General features: G+C 59.9%; 1 protein-coding gene across 1 annotated transcript; it reads left to right on the forward strand.

The window, feature by feature from the left end:
- The first annotated feature begins 255 nt into the window (after positions 1-255).
- On the forward strand, positions 256-20,368 carry LOC139826199 (5-aminolevulinate synthase, erythroid-specific, mitochondrial-like). The gene is made up of 11 exons (XM_071801261.1): positions 256-343; positions 1,632-1,723; positions 1,819-1,935; positions 2,034-2,111; positions 5,087-5,294; positions 8,442-8,626; positions 13,030-13,209; positions 15,842-16,006; positions 17,013-17,281; positions 18,673-18,835; positions 20,078-20,368. Exons 2-11 carry the CDS (start codon positions 1,636-1,638, stop codon positions 20,215-20,217), a joined length of 1,593 nt encoding a protein of 530 aa, XP_071657362.1. The 5' UTR covers positions 256-343; positions 1,632-1,635; the 3' UTR covers positions 20,218-20,368.
- Positions 20,369-20,545: the final 177 nt, after the last annotated feature.

Consider the following 20,545-nt stretch of genomic DNA (forward strand, 5'->3'; position numbering starts at 1 on the left):
ACCACGCCCCGTCTCCCTCCCGGCCCCGCCCACACCTCCCCGAAGCCCCGCCCCTCCCTTCAAGCGGGGGCTCCGCCCCTTTTTAAAGGGCCAGGGGCGTGTTTCTCGGCTTGGGGGGGGCTGTGGGATTGGGGCGGCTGGGAAATTGGGGGGGGCTGGGAAATGGGGTGGGGGGCTGGAGATTGGGGAGGGGACCCCAAGATCGAGGCTGCGGTGGGAGGAGCCTCTGGGAGTGACGCCCCGCCCTGCCCCGCCCCCAAGGGCCTTATCAGGTTATTTTGGGGGGGCCCCGGTTTGGGGGGGGCACCAGTGCTGGTTGTTCGTCCTCAGTGCAGGGCAACAGGTCTGTGGGGCTGGGGGGAGTTTGGGGGGTTTTGGGGGGCTGGGGACCCCCAAGTGGGTTGTGGGGGGGTGGGATCTATGGGGCCCGGACACCTGGGTCCCCTGAGGAGGGGGCTGGGGACCCCCAAGTGTGTGTGGATCTATAGGACCCGGACGCCTGGGTCCCCTGAGGGGGTTGGGGGACCCCCAAGTGAGTTGGGTGGGGTTGGGATCTATGGGTCCCGGACACCTGGGTCCCCTGAGGAGGAGGATTGGGGACCCCCAAGTGTGTGTGGATCTATAGGACCCGGACGCCTGGGTCCCCTGAGGGGGTTGGGGGACCCCCAAGTGAGTTGGGGGGGTTGGGATCTATGGGTCCTGGACGCCTGGGTCCCCTGAGGAGGTGGATTGGGGACCCCCAAGTGTGTGTGGATCTATAGGTCCCGGACGCCTGGGTCCCCTGAGAGGGTTGGGGGACCCCCAAGTGAGTTGGGGGGGTTGGGATCTATGGGTCCTGGACGCTGGGTCCCCTGAGGAGGTGGATTGGGGACCCCCAAGTGTGTGTGGATCTATAGGTCCCGGACGCCTGGGTCCCCTGAGAGGGTTGGGAAACCCCCAAGTGAGTTGGGGGGGTTGGGATCTATGGGTCCCGGACGCCTGGGTCCCCTGAGGAGGTGGATTGGGGACCCCCAAGTGTGTGTGGATCTATAGGTCCCGGACACCTGGGTCCTCTAAGGGGGTGTTTTGGGGCCCTGAGGACCCCAAGTGAGTTGTGGGGGTTGGGATCTATAGGTCCCGGACGCCTGGGTCCCCTGAGGAGGTGGATTGGGGACCCCCAAGTGTGTGTGGATCTATAGGACCCGGATGCCTGGGTCCACTGAGGGGTTTGGGGGACCCCCAAGTGAGTTGGGGGGGTTGGGATCTATAGGTCCCGGACACCTGGGTCCTCTTTGGGGTGTTTTGGGGCCCTGAGGACCCCCAAGTGAGTTGGGGGGGTTGGGATCTATAGGTCCCGGCCGCCTGGGTCCCCTCTCTCCCCCACCATGGGTGTAACAGGCTCCGCCCCACACCGCCTGTTGGGCACTGATAAGGGTGGGGCGGCCACACCCAACCCCCCCCAAAATTTCAAGAGGACCCAGGCGTCCGGGCGCCCACACCCAACCCTTCTCAAAGTGGGACCCAGGCGTCCGGGTGGGGCTGATTCTGGGGGGGGAGTGGGGGAGGTGGGGAACTCCTGGGTCCCCCCCGAACGCCTGGGTCCCCCCCGAACTCCTGGGTCCCCCCCGAACGCCTGGGTCCTCTCCCCACAGCACCATGGCCGCTCTTCTGCGCTGCCCCGTCCTGGCCCGGCACCCCTGCTTGGCTCGGTTTTTGGCCACCGCGCCCCCCCGGCCCCATCCAGGTACCCCCAAAATATCCTAAATGGGGATGGGAGGGGGGGGTGGGAAGCACCCGGACGCCTGGGTCCCCTAAACCCACCCCCCTTTCCCCCAATAGGTGACACCTCCATGGGTCCCCATTGTCCCTTCATGGAGCTGGATGGGGGGGACCCCAACTTCATCCAACGCGCCGCCCCCGAAATGCAAGAGGATGTGGCCCCCCCCCCCGATGGAGGTAAATTGGGGGATCCCCCCCTCCCCATACCCCACTTCCTCCCCAGGTCTGGGGGGACCCAGGCGTCCGGGTGGTGACCTTTGACCCGCCCCCCATAGCCCCCCTGGATTGGTTGCTGGAGCTGCAGGAGCTGCCCCAGGACCCCCCCGAACGGCACCTGGAGGAGAATCTGCCCGGTAACAGGGGGGGGGATGTATATGGGGGGGTTATAGGGGTAATATGGGGGGTTATGGGGGGGTATGGGGGGTTATAGGGGTAATATGGGGGTTATAGGGGGCATATGGGGGGGTTATGGGGTAATATGGGGGGGTTATGGGGTAGTTTGGGGGTTATAGGGGCGTATGGGGGGGTTATAGGGGGGTATGGAGGGGTTATGGGGGGTGTATGGGGGGGTTATGGGGTAATATGGGGGTTATAGGGGGCGTATGGGGGGTTATAGGGGGTGTATGGGGCGTTATGGGGTAATATGGGGGTTATAGGGGGCGTATGGGGGGTTATAGGGGGCGTATGGGGCGTTATGGGGTAATATGGGGGTTATAGGGGGCGTATGGGGGGGTTATAGGGGGCGTATGGGGCGTTATGGGGGGTTATAGGGGGCGTATGGGGGGGTTATAGGGGGTGTATGGGGCGTTATGGGTAATATGGGGGTTATAGGGGGCATATGGGGGGGTTATGGGGTAATATAGGGGGGTTATAAGGGGTGTATGGGGGGATTATGGGGTAATATCGGGGTTATAGGGGGTGTATGGGGTGGTATGGGGGTAATATTGGGGGTTATAGGGGCCATATGGGGGGTTATGGGGTAATATGGGGGTTATAGGGAGTGTATGGGGGGTTATAGGGGGCGTATGCAGGGTATAGGGGGCATATGGGGGGGTTATGGGGTAATATGGGGGGGTTATAAGGGGTGTATGGGGGGTTATGGGGTAATATGGGGGTTATAGGGGGCATATGGAGGGGTTATGGGTAGGTATGGGGGGGTTATGGGGTAGTATGGGGGTTATAGGGGGCATGTGGGGGGGTTATAGGGTAATATGGGGGTTATAGGGGGTGTATGGGGGGTTATAGGGGGGTATGGGGGGTTATGGGGTAATATGGGGGTTATAGGGGGGGTATGGGGGTTTATGGGGTAATATGGGGGTTATAGGGGGTGTATGGGGGGTTATAGGGGGGGTATGGGGGGTTATGGGGTAATATCGGGGTTATAGGGGGTGTATGGGGGGGTTATAGGGTAATATGGGGGTTATAGGGGGTGTATGGGGGGTTATAGGGGGGGTATGGGGGGTTATGGGGTAATATCGGGGTTATAGGGGGTGTATGGGGGGTTATGGGGTAATATGGGGGTTATAGGGGGTGTATGGGGTGGTATGGGGGTAATATTGGGGGTTATAGGGGCCATATGGGGGGTTATGGGGTAATATGGGGGTTATAGGGAGTGTATGGGGGGTTATAGGGGGCGTATGCAGGGTATAGGGGGCATATGGGGGGGTTATGGGGTAATATGGGGGGGTTATAAGGGGTGTATGGGGGGGTTATGGGGTAATATGGGGGTTATAGGGGGCATATGGAGGGGTTATGGGTAGGTATGGGGGGGTTATGGGGTAGTATGGGGGTTATAGGGGGCATGTGGGGGGGTTATAGGGTAATATGGGGGTTATAGGGGGTGTATGGGGGGTTATAGGGGGGGTATGGGGGTTTATGGGGTAATATGGGGGTTATAGGGGGTGTATGGGGGGTTATAGGGGGGGTATGGGGGGTTATGGGGTAATATCGGGGTTATAGGGGGTGTATGGGGGGTTATAGGGGGGGTATGGGGGTTTATGGGGTAATATGGGGGTTATAGGGGGTGTATGGGGGATTATAGGGGGAGCATGGTGGGTTATGGGGTAATATGGGGGTTATAGGGGGCATATGGGGGGGTTATGGGGTAATATAGGGGGGTTATAAGGGGTGTATGGGGGGGTTATGGGGTAATATGGGGGTTATAGGGGGTGTATGGGGGGTTATAGGGGGGGTATGGGGGTTTATGGGGTAATATGGGGGTTATAGGGGGGGTATGGGGGGGTTATAGGGTAATATGGGGGTTATAGGGGGTGTATGGGGGGTTATGGGGTAATATGGGGGTTATAGGGGGTGTATGGGGTGGTATGGGGGTAATATTGGGGGTTATAGGGGCCATATGGGGGGTTATGGGGTAATATGGGGGTTATAGGGGGCATATGGAGGGGTTATGGGTGGGTATGGGGGGGTTATGGGGTAGTATGGGGGTTATAGGGGGCATGTGGGGGGGTTATGGGGTAATATGGGGGTTATAGGGGGTGTATGGGGGGTTATAGGGGGGGTATGGGGGGGTTATGGAGTAATATGAGGGTTATAGGGAACGTATGGGGAGGTTATGGGGTAATATGGGGGGGTTATGGGGTAATATGGGGGTTATAGGGGGTGTATGGGGGGTTATAGGGGGGGTATGGGGGTTTATGGGGTAATATGGGGGTTATAGGGGGTGTATGGGGGGTTATGGGGTAATATGGGGGTTATAGGGGGTGTATGGGGGGTTATGGGGTAATATGGGGGTTATAGGGGGCATATGGAGGGGTTATGGGTGGGTATGGGGGGGTTATGGGGTAATATGAGGGTTATAGGGAACGTATGGGGGGGTTATGGGGGGGCATGGGGGGGTTATGGGGTAATATCGGGGTTATAGGGGGTGTATGGGGGGGTTATAGGGTAATATGGGGGTTATAGGGGGTGTATGGGGGGTTATGGGGTAATATGGGGGTTATAGGGGGTGTATGGGGTGGTATGGGGGTAATATTGGGGGTTATAGGGGCCATATGGGGGGTTATGGGGTAATATGGGGGTTATAGGGGGCATATGGAGGGGTTATGGGTGGGTATGGGGGGGTTATGGGGTAGTATGGGGGTTATAGGGGGCATGTGGGGGTGTTATGGGGTAACATGGAGGTTATAGGGGGTGTATGGGGGGTTATAGGGGGGCATGGGGGGGTTATGGGGTAATATGAGGGTTATAGGGAACGTATGGGGGGGTTATGGGGGGGCATGGGGGGGTTATGGGGTAATATGGGCCCGTCCTTGTCCATTCTCGGCCCGCTTTTGCCCGTTTCCGCCCCGATTTGCCCCGTTTCCCGCAGAGGACGCCTTCCCGTACGCCGCCGTGTTCCGGGGGCGCCTGGGGGGGCTGCGCCGCACCCACAGCTACCGCGAGTTCACGGCCGTGGGGCGGCGGGCGGACCGACCCCCCCTGGGGCTGCTGGGGCGCCCCCCCCGGGCCCTGCAGCTCTGGTGCTCCAACGATTACCTGGGCATGAGCCGCCACCCCCACGTGCTGCGCGCCGCCAGGTGGGGACCCCGAAAATGCACCCCAGCACCCCCAAAAATGCACCCCAGCGCCCCCTGGGACCCCCAAATCCCCCCCCAAAATATCCCCCCAAATCCCCCCCCAAATCCCCCCCCAAATCCTCCCCCCAAATCCCTCCCAGGTCACCCCAGTTCACCCCAGTTCACCCCAATACCCCCAGATCCCAAATACCCCCTGGGACCCCCAAATCCCCCCCCCAAATCCTCCCCCCAAATCCCTCCCAGGTCACCCCAGGTCATCCCAGTTCACCCCAGTTCACCCCAATACCCCCAGATCCCAAATACCCCCTGGGACCCCCAAGTCCCCCCCCCAAATCCTCCCCCCAAATCCCTCCCAGGTCACCCCAGGTCATCCCAGTTCACCCCAGTTCACCCCAATACCCCCAGACCCCAAATACCCCCTGGGACCCCCAAATCCCCCCCCCCCAAATCCCTCCCAGTTCACCCCAATACCCCCAGACCCCAAATACCCCCTGGGACCCCCAAATCCCCCCCCCAAATCCTCCCCCCAAATCCCTCCCAGGTCACCCCAGGTCATCCCAGTTCACCCCAGTTCACCCCAATACCCCCAGACCCCAAATACCCCCTGGAACCCCCAAGTCCCCCCCCCCAAATCCCTCCCAGGTCACCCCAGTTCACCCCAGTTCACCCCAATACCCCCAGACCCCAAATACCCCCTGGGACCCCCAAATCCCCCCCCCAAATCCTCCCCCCAAATCCCTCCCAGGTCACCCCAGGTCACCCCAGTTCACCCCAGTTCACCCCAATACCCCCAGACCCCAAATACCCCCTGGAACCCCCAAGTCCCCCCCCCAAATCCCTCCCAGGTCACCCCAGCTCACCCCAATACCCCCAGACCCCAAATACCCCCTGGAACCCCCAAGTCCCCCCCCCAAATCCCTCCCAGCTCACCCCAGCTCACCCCAATACCCCCAGACCCCAAATACCCCCTGGGACCCCCAAATCCCCCCCCCCAAATCCCCCCCCCAAATCCCTCCCAGGTCACCCCAGGTCACCCCAGTTCACCCCAGCTCACCCCAATACCCCCGGACCCCAAATACCCCCTGGGACCCCCAAATCCCCCCCCCCAAATCCCTCCCAGTTCACCCCAATACCCCCAGACCCCAAATACCCCCTGGGACCCCCAAATCCCCCCCCAAAATCCCCCCCCAAATCCCTCCCAGTTCACCCCAGTTCACTCCAATACCCCCAGACCCCAATTACCCCATGGGACCTCAAATCCCCTCCCAGTCTCTCCCAGTTCACCCCAGTCACCCCCAGACCCCAAATACCCCCTGGGACCCCCAAATCCCCCCAAATCCCTTCCCAATTCACCCCAGTTCACCCCAATACCCCCAGACCCAAATACCCCCCAGAACCCCTAAATCCCCCCACTCCCTCCCAGTTCCACCCATCACCCCCAGACCCCAAATACCCCATGGGACCCCCAGACCCCCCATTGCCCCCCATTGCCCCCCATGTCCCCAGGCTGGCCCTGAGCGCCCACGGGCTGGGCTCGGGGGGCACCCGGAACATCGGGGGCACGTCCCCTGTCACACCCCCCAAACCCCCCCAAATCACCCCCAAACCCCCCAAAATCACCCCCATTGCCCCCCATGTCCCCAGGCTGGCCCTGAGCGCCCACGGGCTGGGCTCGGGGGGCACCCGGAACATCGGGGGCACATCCCCTGTCACACCCCCCAAACCCCCCCAAATCACCCCCAAACCCCCCCCTGTACCCCCAAACCCCTCCCAGTCCCTCCCAGTTCACCCCAGTCCCCCCCAGACCCCAAATACCCCCTGGGACCCCCAAATCCCCCCAAATCCCTTCCCACTTCACCCCAGTTCACCCCAATACCCCCAGACCCAAATACCCCCCGGAACCCCCAAATCCCCCCCAAATCCCTCCCAGTTCACCCCACTTCACCCCAATACCCCCAGACCCCAAATACCCCCTGGGACCCCCAAATCTCCCCCAAATCCCTCCCAGTTCACCCCACTTCACCCCAATACCCCCAGACCCCAAATACCCCCTGGGACCCCCAAATCCCCCCCAAATCCCTCCCAGTTCACCCCAGTTCACTCCAATACCCCCAGACCCCAAATACCCCCCGGGACCCCCAAATCCCCCCCAAATCCCTCCCAGTTCACCCCAGTTCACTCCAATACCCCCAGACCCCAATTACCCCATGGGACCTCAAATCCCCTCCCAGTCTCTCCCAGTTCACCCCAGTCCCCCCAAGACCCCAAATAACCCCCAAAATCTCTCCTTTTCCCCCCAAAAAATCCCCCCCAAAACCCTCCCAGACCCCCCAGTGACCCCCATTGCCCCCCATGTCCCCAGGCTGGCCCTGAGCGCCCACGGGCTGGGCTCGGGGGGCACCCGGAACATCGGGGGCACGTCCCCTGTCACACCCCCAAACCCCCCCCTGTACCCCCAAACCCCTCCCAGTCCCTCCCAGTTCACCCCAGTCCCCCCCAGCCCCCAAATACCCCCTGGGACCCCCAAATCCCCTCCCAGTTCACCCCAGTTTCACCCAGACCCCAAATACCCCCTGAGACCCCCAAATCCCCCCCAGTCCCTCCCAATTCACCCCAGTTCACCCCAATACCCCCAGACCCAAATACCCCCCAGAACCCCCAAATCCCCCCACTCCCTCCCAGTTCCACCCATCACCCCCAGACCCCAATTACCCCATGGGACCCCCAATACCCCCAAGTCCCCCCAAGTCTCCTCCAAATCCCCCCTGTCCCTCCCAATCCCCCCCAGTTCCACCCATCACCCCCAGACCCCAAATACCCCATGGGACCCCCAGACCCCCCATTGCCCCCCATTGCCCCCCATGTCCCCAGGCTGGCCCTGAGCGCCCACGGGCTGGGCTCGGGGGGCACCCGGAACATCGGGGGCACATCCCCTGTCACACCCCCCAAACCCCCCCAAATCACCCCCAAACCCCCCAAAATCACCCCCATTGCCCCCCATGTCCCCAGGCTGGCCCTGAGCGCCCACGGGCTGGGCTCGGGGGGCACCCGGAACATCGGGGGCACATCCCCTGTCACACCCCCCAAAGCCCCCCAAATCACCCCCAAACCCCCCAAAATCACCCCCAAACCCCCCCATGTCCCCAGGCTGGCCCTGAGCGCCCACGGGCTGGGCTCGGGGGGCACCCGGAACATCGGGGGCACGTCCCCCCTGCACGGGGCGCTGGAGCGGGCGCTGGCCCAGCTGCACCTGCAGCCCCGCGCGCTGCTCTTCGGCTCCTGCTTCAGCGCCAACGACACCGCCCTGGCCACGCTGGCGCGGATCCTGCCCGGTACGGGGACCCCGACACGGGGGGGGACCCCAAAATATGGGGGGGGGACCCTCAGTATGGGGGGGACCTGAAAAAATCCGGGGGGACACAAGGAAATGACAAAGGGTTGGGTGGAAGGGCAAGGAAACTCATGGGAGAGGGGGGAAGTCTTGAGGCTCCTCAGGAGCTTCTGAGACCCCAAAACTTATTGGGACACCCCAAATCCTATTGGGACACCCCAAAAGCTCTTGAGGTTCCTCAAAAGGTCTTGAGAACCCCCAAGACATCCTGGGATACCCCAAAACATCCTGGGATACCCCCAAACCTCTTGGGACACCCCAAAACCTATTGGGACACCCCAAAACCTCTTGAGGTTCTTCAGAACCTATTGGGACACCCCAAGACCTATTGAGACACCCCAAGACGTCTTGAGACCCCAAAAGCTCTTGAGGTTCCTCAAAACCTATTGAGAACCCCTAAAACCTATTGGGACACCCCAAATCCTATTGGGACACCCCAAAAGCTCTTGAGGTTCCTCAAAACCTCCTGGGACACCCCAAGACATCATGGGACACCCCAAAACCTATTGGGACACCCCAAAACCTCTTGAGGTTCCTCAAAACCTCCTGGGACACCCCAAGACATCATGGGACACCCAAAACCTATTGGGACACCCCAAAACCTCTTGAGGTTCCTCAAAACCTCCTGGGACACCCCAAGACATCATGGGACACCCCAAAACCTATTGGAACAACCCAAGACATCTTGAGACCCCAAAAGCTCTTGAGGTTCCTCAAAAGGTCTTGAGAACCCCCAAGACATCCTGGGATACCCCAAAACATCCTGGGATACCCCAAAACCTCTTGGGACACCCCAAAACCTATTGGGACACCCCAAAACCTCTTGAGGTTCTTCAGAACCTATTGGGACACCCCAAGACCTATTGAGACACCCCAAGACGTCTTGAGACCCCAAAAGCTCTTGAGGTTCCTCAAAACCTATTGAGAACCCCTAAAACCTATTGGGACACCCCAAATCCTATTGGGACACCCCAAAAGCTCTTGAGGTTCCTCAAAACCTCCTGGGACACCCCAAGACATCATGGGACACCCCAAAACCTATTGGGACACCCCAAAACCTCTTGAGGTTCCTCAAAACCTCCTGGGACACCCCAAGACATCATGGGACACCCAAAACCTATTGGGACACCCCAAAACCTCTTGAGGTTCCTCAAAACCTCCTAGGACACCCCAAAACATCATGGGACACCCTAATACATCTTGAGGTTCCTCAGAACCTATTGGGACACCCCAAAACCTCTTGAGGTTCCTCAAAACCTCCTGGGACACCCCAAGACATCATGGGACACCCAAAACCTATTGGAACAACCCAAGACATCTTGAGACCCCAAAAGCTCTTGAGGTTCCTCAAAAGGTCTTGAGAACCCCCAAGACATCCTGGGATACCCCAAAACATCCTGGGATACCCCAAAACCTCTTGGGACACCCCAAAACCTATTGGGACACCCCAAAACCTCTTGAGGTTCTTCAGAACCTATTGGGACACCCCAAGACCTATTGAGACACCCCAAGACGTCTTGAGACCCCAAAAGCTCTTGAGGTTCCTCAAAACCTATTGAGAACCCCTAAAACCTATTGGGACACCCCAAATCCTATTGGGACACCCCAAAACCTCTTGAGGTTCCTCAAAACCTCCTGGGACACCCCAAGACATCATGGGACACCCCAAAACCTATTGGAACAACCCAAGACATCTTGAGACCCCAAAAGCTCTTGAGGTTCCTCAAAAGGTCTTGAGAACCCCCAAGACATCCTGGGATACCCCAAAACATCCTGGGATACCCCCAAACCTATTGGGACACCCCAAAACCTCTTGAGGTTCTTCAGAACCTATTGGGACACCCCAAGACCTATTGGGACACCCCAAGACATCTTGAGACCCCAAAAACTCTTGAGGTTCCTCAAAACCTATTGAGAACCCCTAAAACCTATTGGGACACCCCAAATCCTATTGGGACACCCCAAAACCTCTTGAGGTTCCTCAAAACCTCCTGGGACACCCCAAGACATCATGGGACACCCCAAAACCTATTGGAACAACCCAAGACATCTTGAGACCCCAAAAGCTCTTGAGGTTCCTCAAAAGGTCTTGAGAACCCCCAAGACATCCTGGGATACCCCAAAACATCCTGGGATACCCCCAAACCTATTGGGACACCCCAAAACCTCTTGAGGTTCTTCAGAACCTATTGGGACACCCCAAGACCTATTGGGACACCCCAAGACATCTTGAGACCCCAAAAACTCTTGAGGTTCCTCAAAACCTATTGAGAACCCCTAAAACCTATTGGGACACCCCAAATCCTATTGGGACACCCCAAAACCTCTTGAGGTTCCTCAAAACCTCCTGGGACACCCCAAGACATCATGGGACACCCCAAAACCTATTGGAACAACCCAAGACATCTTGAGACCCCAAAAGCTCTTGAGGTTCCTCAAAAGGTCTTGGGAACCCCAAAACATCCTGGGATACCCCAAAACATCCTGGGATACCCCAAAACAACCTCCTGGCCACGCTGGTGCGGATCCTGCCTGGTACGGGGACCCCGACACGGGGGGGGACCCCAAAATATGGGGGGGGACCCTCAGTATGGGGGGGACCTGAAAAAATCCGGGGGGACACAAGGAAATGACAAAGGGTTGGGTGGAGGGGCAAGGAAACTCATGGGAGAGGGGGGAAGTCTTGAGGCTCCTCAGGAGCTTCTGAGACCCCAAAATGACATCCTGGGGGACCCCCAAACATCATGGGACACCCCAAAACCTCTTGAGGTTCCTCAGAAGCTTCTGAGACCCCAAAACCTATTGGGATACCCCAAAATGACATCATGGGGTACCTCAAAACCTATTGGGACACCCTAAAACATCATGGGATACCCCAAAAGCTCTTGAGGTTCCTCAGAAGCTCCTGAGACCCCAAAACCTATTGGGACATCCCAAAAGCTCTTGAGGTTCCTCAAAAGGTCTTGAGAGCCCCCAAAACATCCTAGGATACCCCAAAACCTATTGGGACACCCCAAAACCTCTTGAGGTTCCTCAGAACTTATTGGGACACCCCTAAACCTATTGGGACACCCTAAAACTTCCTGAGACCCCAAAAGCTCTTGAGGTTCCTCAAAAGGTCTTGAGAACCCCCAAGACATCCTGGGATACCCCAAAACATCCTGGGATACCCCAAAACCTCTTGGGACACCCCAAAACCTCTTGAGGTTCTTCAGAACCTATTGGGACACCCCAAGACCTATTGAGACACCCCAAGACGTCTTGAGACCCCAAAAGCTCTTGAGGTTCCTCAAAACCTATTGAGAACCCCTAAAACCTATTGGGACACCCCAAATCCTATTGGGACACCCCAAAACCTCTTGAGGTTCCTCAAAACCTCCTGGGACACCCCAAGACATCATGGGACACCCCAAAACCTATTGGAACAACCCAAGACATCTTGAGACCCCAAAAGCTCTTGAGGTTCCTCAAAAGGTCTTGAGAACCCCCAAGACATCCTGGGATACCCCAAAACATCCTGGGATACCCCAAAACCTCTTGGGACACCCCAAAACCTATTGGGACACCCCAAAACCTCTTGAGGTTCTTCAGAACCTATTGGGACACCCCAAGACCTATTGAGACACCCCAAGACGTCTTGAGACCCCAAAAGCTCTTGAGGTTCCTCAAAACCTATTGAGAACCCCTAAAACCTATTGGGACACCTAAATCCTATTGGGACACCCCAAAACCTCTTGAGGTTCCTCAAAACCTCCTGGGACACCCCAAGACATCATGGGACACCCAAAACCTATTGGGACACCCCAAAACCTCTTGAGGTTCCTCAAAACCTCCTAGGACACCCCAAAACATCATGGGACACCCTAATACATCTTGAGGTTCCTCAGAACCTATTGGGACACCCCAAAACCTCTTGAGGTTCCTCAGAACCTCCTGGGACACCCCAAAACATCCTGGGACACCCCAAAACCTATTGGGACTCCCCAAAATCTTTTGGGACCCCCCAAAACATCCTGGGACACCCAAAACCTATTGGGACACCCTAAAACATCTTGAGGTTCCTCACAACCTCTTGGGACACCCCAAAACCTCTTGAGGTTCCTCAGAACATCCTGGGACCCCCCAAAACCTATCGGGACCCCCCAAAACCACCCATGACACCCCAAGACATCCTGGAACACCCCAGAACCTCTTGATGCTCCTCAAACCCCTCTGAGTTCCACCCCAAAATCCCCCTTGGGTGGGTCCTGAATGGCACCGGGGAGGTTGGGGGGTGGATCCCCAATATTGGGGGGGTCCCCCCGAAATGTGGGGGTCCCCGCCGGACGCCTGGGTCCCCCGCAGGGTGCGAGGTGTTTTCGGACGCGGGGAACCACGCCTCCATGATCCAGGGGATCCTGCGCAGCGGGGTCCCCAAACACGTCTTTCGCCACAACGACCCCCAACACCTCCGGGAGCTTTTGGGGCGCAGACCCCCCGGGATCCCCAAAATCGTGGCATTCGAATCCGTGCACTCCATGGATGGTGAGTGGGGGCAACCCCGAAATACCTCGGGACACCCCAAAACCCCCGTGATACCCCAAATCCTATTGGGACACCCCAAAACCCCCTGGGATACCCCAAATCCTATTGGGACAACCCGAAACCCGCTGGGGTACCCCAAAGCATCCTGGGATACCCCAAAAACCTATTGGGATACCCCAAAACATTGTGAGACCCCAAATACCCCCATAGCTCCCCCATAGCTCCCCCAAATACCCCCATAGCTCCCCCAAATCCCCTCTAAACCCCCCATAGCTCCCCCATAGCTCCCCCAAATCCCCCATAGCTCCCCCAAATCCCCTCTAAACCCCCCGTAGCTCCCCCAAATCCCCCCATAGCTCCCCCATAGCTCCCCCAAATCCCCCCATAGCTCCCCCAAATCCCCTCTAAACCCCCCATAGCTCCCCCAAATCCCTCCATAGCTCCCCCAAATCCCCTCTAAACCCCCCATAGCTCCCCCATAGCTCCCCCAAATCCCCCATAGCTCCCCCAAATCCCCTCTAAACCCCCCGTAGCTCCCCCAAATCCCCCCATAGCTCCCCCATAGCTCCCCCAAATCCCCCATAGCTCCCCCAAATCCCCTCTAAACCCCCCATAGCTCCCCCAAATCCCTCCATAGCTCCCCCATAGCTCCCCAAATCCCCTCTAAACCCCCCATAGCTCCCCCAAATCCCCTCTAGACCCCCCATAGCTCCTTCAAATTCCCCCATAGCTCCTCCAAATCCCCTCTAAACCCCCCATAGCTCCCCCAAATCCCCTCTAGACCCCCCATAGCTCCTTCAAATTCCCCCATAGCTCCTCCAAATCCCCTCTAGACCCCCCCATAGCTCCTCCAGATCACCCCAAATCCCCCCATATCTCCTCCAAATCCCCCCATAGCTCCCCCAAATCCCCTCTAAACCCCCCATAGCTCCCCCAAATCCCCCCATAACCCCCCATAGCTCCCCCATAGCTCATCCAAATTCCCCCATAGCTCCTCCAAATCCCCTCTAGACCCCCCATAGCTCCCCCAAATCCCCCATAGCTCCCCCAAATCCCCCCATAGCTCCCCCAAATCCCCTCTAAACCCCCCATAGCTCCCCCAAATCCCCCCATAGCTCCCCCAAATCCCCCATAGCTCCCCCAAATCCCCTCTAAACCCCCCACAGCTCCCCCAAATCCCCTCTAGACCCCCCATAGCTCCTCCACATCCCCCCATAGCTCCTCCAGATCACCCCAAATCCCCCCATAGCTCCCCATAGCTCCCCCATAGCTCCCCCACATCCCCCCATAGCTCCTCCAGATCACCCCAAATCCCCCCATAGCTCCTCCAAATCCCCCCATAGCTCCCCCATATCTCCCCATAGCTCCCCCAAATCCCCTCTAAACCCCCCATAGCTCCCTCAAATCCCCTCTAGATCCCCCCAAATCCCCCCATAGCTCCCCCATAGCTCCTCCAGATCACCCCAAATCCCCCCATAGCTCCCCCATATCACCCCAAATCCCCCCATAGCTCCTCCAAATCACCCCAAATCCCTCCATAGCTCCCCCATAGCTCCTCCAAATCCCCCCATAGCTCCCCCATAGCTCCCCCAAATCCCCCCATAGCTCCCCCAAATCCCCTCTAAACCCCCCATAGCTCCCCCAAATCCCTCCATAGCTCCCCCATAGCTCCCCAAATCCCCTCTAAACCCCCCATAGCTCCCCCAAATCCCCTCTAAACCCCCCATAGCTCCCCCAAATCCCCTCTAGACCCCCCATAGCTCCTTCAAATTCCCCCATAGCTCCTCCAAATCCCCTCTAGACCCCCCCATAGCTCCCCCAAATCCCCTCTAGACCCCCCATAGCTCCTTCAAATTCCCCCATAGCTCCTCCAAATCCCCTCTAGACCCCCCCATAGCTCCCCCAAATCCCCTCTAGACCCCCCATAGCTCCTTCAAATTCCCCCATAGCTCCTCCAAATCCCCTCTAGACCCCCCCATAGCTCCTCCAGATCACCCCAAATCCCCCCATATCTCCTCCAAATCCCCCCATAGCTCCCCCAAATCCCCTCTAAACCCCCCATAGCTCCCCCAAATCCCCCCATAACCCCCCATAGCTCCCCCATAGCTCATCCAAATTCCCCCATAGCTCCTCCAAATCCCCTCTAGACCCCCCATAGCTCCCCCACATCTCCCCACAGCTCCTCCAAATCACCCCATAGCTCCTCCAAATCCCTTCTAAACCCTCCATAGCTCCCCCAAATCCCCCCATAGCTCCCCCAAATCCCCCCATAGCTCCTCCAAATCACCCCATGGCTCCCCCATAGCTCCCCCAAATCACCCCATGGCTCCCTCATAGCTCCTCCAAATCCCCCATAACCACCCCATAGCTCCTCCAAATCCCCCCATAAACCCCCCCATAGCTCCCCCAAATCCCCCCATAGCTCCTCAAAATCCTCTCTAAACCCCCCCATAGCTCCTCCAAATCCCCCCATAGCTCCCCCATATCCCCCCATAGCTCCTCCAAATCACCCCATAACCCCCCCATATCTCCTCCCAATCCCCCCATAGCTCCCCCCTATCCCCCCACAACCCCCCCATAGCTCCCCCCCGCGTCCCCCCCACCTCCCCGCTCACCGCGCCGTGGGTCGCAGGCTCCATCGCGCCGCTGGCCGAGCTGTGTGACGTGGCGCACGCCCACGGGGCGCTGACCTTCGTGGACGAGGTCCACGCCGTGGGGCTCTACGGCCCGCGGGGGGGCGGCATCGCCGAGCGCGACGGCGTCGCCCACAAAGTCGACGTCGTCTCGGGGACCCTGGGTGAGCACCCCCAAAAACAACGGGGGGGGGTTTAGAGCATATTGGGTGGGATTTGGGGGGATTTAGTGGGATATGGGGGCCATAAGGATCTATTGGGGTCCATAAGGGTCTATAGGAGTCTATGGGGGTTCTGGGGCTCCCTGAGGGTTTTGGGGACCCCCTGACCCCACATTTCCCCCCAAGAAAGGCCCTGGGAGCCATGGGGTGCAGGGGGGTCTGTGAGGGTCCATAGGAGTCTATGGGGGTCTATGGGGGTCCATAGGAGTCTATGGGGGTGCAGCGGGGTCTGTGGGGTTCCATAGGAGTCTATGGGGGTCCATAGGAGTCTATGGGGGTCTGTGGGGTTCCATAGGAGTCTGTGGGGGTCTGTGGGGTCCATAGGAGTCTATGGGAGTCTGTGGGGGTCTATGGGGGTGCAGGGGGGTCTGTGGGGTTCCATAGGAGTCTATGGGGGTCCATAGGAGTCTATGGGGGTCTGTGGGGTTCCATAGGAGTCTATGGGGGTCTGTGGGGTCCATAGGAGTCTATGGGGGTCTGTGGGGGTCTATGGGGGTCAATAGGAGTCTATGGGGGTCTGTGGGGTTCCATAGGAGTCTATGGGGGGTCTATGGGGGTCTGTGGGGTCCATAGGAATCTGTGGGTGTCTATGGGGGTCCATAGGAGTCTATGGGGGTGCAGTGGGGTCTGTGGGGTTCCATAGGAGTCTATGGGGTGTCTGTGGGGGTCTGTGGGGTTCCATAGGAGTCTATGGGGGGTCTATGGGGGTCTGTGTGGGTCCATATGGGTTCTAGGGGTCCCCAAAGGTTTTGGGGCCCCCCGACCCCCCATTCTCCCCCAGGCAAGGCCCTGGGCTCCGTGGGGGTCCATAGGAGTTTATGGGGGTCTGTGATGTTCCATAGTACTCTATGGGGGTCTGTGGGGGTCCATAGGACTCTATGGGGGTCCATATGGGTTCTAGGGGTCCCCGAAGGTTTCGGGGCCCCCCTGACCCCCCATTGTCCCCCAGGCAAGGCCCTGGGCTCCGTGGGGGGCTACATCGCGGGCCCGTCCTCGCTGGTGGACGCCGTTCGCTCCTTCGGGCCCGGTTTCATCTTCACGACGTCGCTGCCGCCGGCGGTGGTCGCGGGGGCGCTGGCGGCGCTGAGGGTGCTGGGGGGGCCCGAGGGGGCCAACCTGCGGCGGACCCACCAGCGCCACGCAAAGCACCTGAGGCTGCTGCTGCGGGACCGCGGGCTGCCCGTGGGGGGCGGGCCCAGCCACATCGTGCCCGTGGTGGTGAGAAATGGGGGGCAACGGGGGGGAATTGGGGTGCGCGGAGCGGGGGCGCCCGTGAGGAGCAGCCGGGAAAGCGCGGGAAGGGATCGGGAGGAATCGGGAAGAATCGGAAGGAATCGGAGAACATCGGGGGCCAATCGGGAAGAGCCAGGGAACATCGGGGGGGGAATCGGAAAACATCGGGGGCCAATCGGGAAGAGCCGGGGAACATCGGGGGCCAATCGGGAAGAGCCGGGGGGAATCGGAGAACATCGGGGGCCAATCGGGAAGAGCCGGGGAACATCGGGGGCCAATCGGGAAGAGCCGGGGGAAGCCGGGGGGGGGGGGGGGTGGTCGGGGGAACATCGTGAGGGGGGGAAACGGGGGGAATGGGGGGGAATTGGGGTGCGGGGCTGCCCCGGCCACATCGTGGGGGGGAATGGGGGGAATTGGGGTGGGGGTGCCCGTGGGGGGCGGGCCCAGCCACATCGTGCCCGTGGTGGTGAGAAATGGGGGGCATTGGGGGGGAATTGGGGTGCGTGGAGCGGGGGCGCCCGTGAGGAGCAGCCGGGAAAGCGCGGGAAGGGATCGGGAGGAATCGGGAAGAATCGGAAGGAATCGGAGAACATCGGTGTCCAATCGGAAAGAGCCGGGAAACATCGGGGGCCAATCGGGAAGAGCCGGGGAACATCGGGGGGGGGAATCGGAGAACATCGGGGGCCAATCGGGAAGAGTCGGGGGGGGCGGAATCAGAGAACATCGGGGGCCAATCGGGAAGAGCCGGGGAACATCGGGGGCCAATCGGGAAGAGCCGGGGGAAACCGTGGGGGGGATCGGGGAACATCGGGAGGGATCGGAAAACATCGGAAAGAGTCGGGGGGGATCGGGGAACATCGGGCAAAATGGGGGGGGACCTGGGGGATTTTGGGGTATTTGGGTGGTTTATGGGGGTTTTTGGGTGGGATTTGGGGGTTTTTGGGTGGAATTTGGGGTATTTGGGGAGTTTTGGGTGGGATTTGGGGGAATTTGGGTGGAAATTGGGTGGGATTCTTGGGGTGTTTGGGTGGGATCTGAGGGTCTTTGGGTGGGATTTGGGGGTTTTGGGGTGGGTTTTGGGGGTATTTTGAGGTATTTGGGTGGTTTTTGGGTCTTTTGAGGTGTTTTTTGGGGTTTTGGGGGTGGTTTTGGGGTGATTTTGGGGGTATTTTTGGCGTTTTTGGGTGTTTTATGGCCGGTTTTGGGCGAAGGTGGTTGAGCCAAGTGATGCTGGAGCAGCATGGGCTGTGTGTTCTATGGGGGTTTGGGTGGGGTTTTGGGGTATTTTGGGGTATTTGGGTGCATTTTGGGGGTTTTTGGGGGTGCTCTTTGGGGTTTTTGGGGGTGTTTGTGGTGATTTGGGTGTCCTGGCGCAGGTCGGGGACGCGGAGGCCGTGCTGCGGCTGAGCCGGGCGATGCTGGAGCAGCATGGGCTCTATGTCCAGGCCATCAACCACCCCACGGTGCCCCGGGGGGGGGAGATGATCCGCCTGGCCCCCACCCCCCACCACAGCCCCCCCATGATGGAGAACCTGGCGGGTGAGGCGCGGGGACATTGGGGACGTTGGGGGGATGTGGGGGACATGGGGGATGTGGGGGACATTGGGGGGATGTGGGGGACATTGGGGGGATGTGGGGGGACATTAGGGTATGGGGATATAGGGGGACATGGGGGATATGGGGGGACATTGGGGGGATGTGGGGGTATGGGGATATAGGGGGACATTGGGGATGTGGGGGGACATGGGGGGACAGGGGGATGTGGGGGGACATTGGGGATATGGGGATGTTGGGGGACATTGGGGGGATGTGGGGGATATGGGGACATTGGGGGGATGTGGGGGACATTGGGGACATTGAGGATATGGGGACATTGGGGACATGGGGGATGTGGGGGGACATTGGGGACATTGGGGATATGGGGACATTGGGGACATGGGGGATGTGGGGGGACATTGGGGACATTGAGGATATGGGGACATTGGGGGGATGTGGGGGGACATTGGGGACATTTGGGATATGGGGACATTGGGGGGATGTGGGGGGACAGGGGGACATGGGGGGATGGGGATATAGGGGGACATGGGGGGACATTGGGGATGTGGGGGGACATTGGGGATGTGGGGACATGGGGGATATGGGGGCACAGGGGGATGTGGGGGGACATTGGGGATATGGGGACATTGGGGGGATGTGGGGGTATGGGGATATAGGGGGACATGGGGGATGTGGGGGGACATTGGGGACATTGGGGATGTGGTGGGACAGGGGGGATGTGGGGGGACAGGGGGATGTGGGGGGACATTGGGGATATGGGGACATTGGGGACATGGGGGGACATTGGGGATATGGGGACATTGGGGGGATGTGGGGGGACATTGGGGACAGAGAGATGTGGGGGGACATTGGGGACATGGGGGGACATTGGGGATATGGGGGGACATGGGGGATATGAGGGGACAGGGGGATGTGGGGGGACAGGGGGACATTGGGGATATGGGGACATTTGGGATGTGGGGGGACAGGGGGACATGGGGGGACATTGGGGATATGGGGACATTTGGGATGTGGGGGGACAGGGGGACATGGGGGGACATTGGGGATATGTGGGGGAAATGGAGAAATGGGGGGACATGGGGACACTGAGGGGACATTGGGGGCCACAAGGGGCCATGGGGGGGCCACCCACACCCACCGCTCCCCCCTGGGCGTCCCAGGGCGCTTGTGGGGAGGGGAGGGGGGTGTCCCCATGTCCCCCCCTGACCCCCATGTCCCCCCCAGACCGCCTGTCCGAATGTTGGGGGGCGCTGGGGCTCCCCCGCGAGGCCCCCCCGGGCCCCTCCTGCTCCTCCTGTCACCGCCCCCTGCACGACTGGGAACGCCAGCATTTCTACTTCGGGGGGGTCCCCGTGCAGGCCTGAGACCCCCCCCGGACGCCTGGGTCCCCCCCGGACGCCTGGGTCCCCCCCCCGGACGCCTGGGTCCCTTCCCGAACGCCTGGGTCCCCCCCGGACGCCTGGGTCCCCTCCCAGTCTCTCCCAGTTCCAGGCAATAAACCTTTATGGGACTGACTCTGTGGATCTGTGGTCAGTGGGGGGGTGTCACCCCACACCCCCCCCCCGCTACACCCGGACGCCTGGGTCCCCTCCCGGACGCCTGGGTCCCCCCCGAACGCCTGGGTCCCCCCCCGGACGCCTGGGTCCCTTCCCGAGCGCCTGGGTCCCCCGCCCCGGACGCCTGGGTCCCTTC

Source organism: Patagioenas fasciata, chromosome 36 (assembly GCF_037038585.1).
Source record: "Patagioenas fasciata isolate bPatFas1 chromosome 36, bPatFas1.hap1, whole genome shotgun sequence".
In the NCBI taxonomy this organism is placed as follows: Eukaryota; Metazoa; Chordata; class Aves; order Columbiformes; family Columbidae; genus Patagioenas; species Patagioenas fasciata.

Coding starts and splice junctions, on each gene's coding strand:
- LOC139826199 (XM_071801261.1), top strand. CDS start 1,636: ATGGCCGCTCTTCTGCGCTGCCCCGTCCTGGCCCGGCACCCCTGCTTG. Junction 17,282..18,672: donor GCCACATCGTGCCCGTGGTG/GTGAGAAATGGG, acceptor GTCCTGGCGCAG/GTCGGGGACGCGGAGGCCGT. Junction 18,836..20,077: donor CATGATGGAGAACCTGGCGG/GTGAGGCGCGGG, acceptor TGTCCCCCCCAG/ACCGCCTGTCCGAATGTTGG.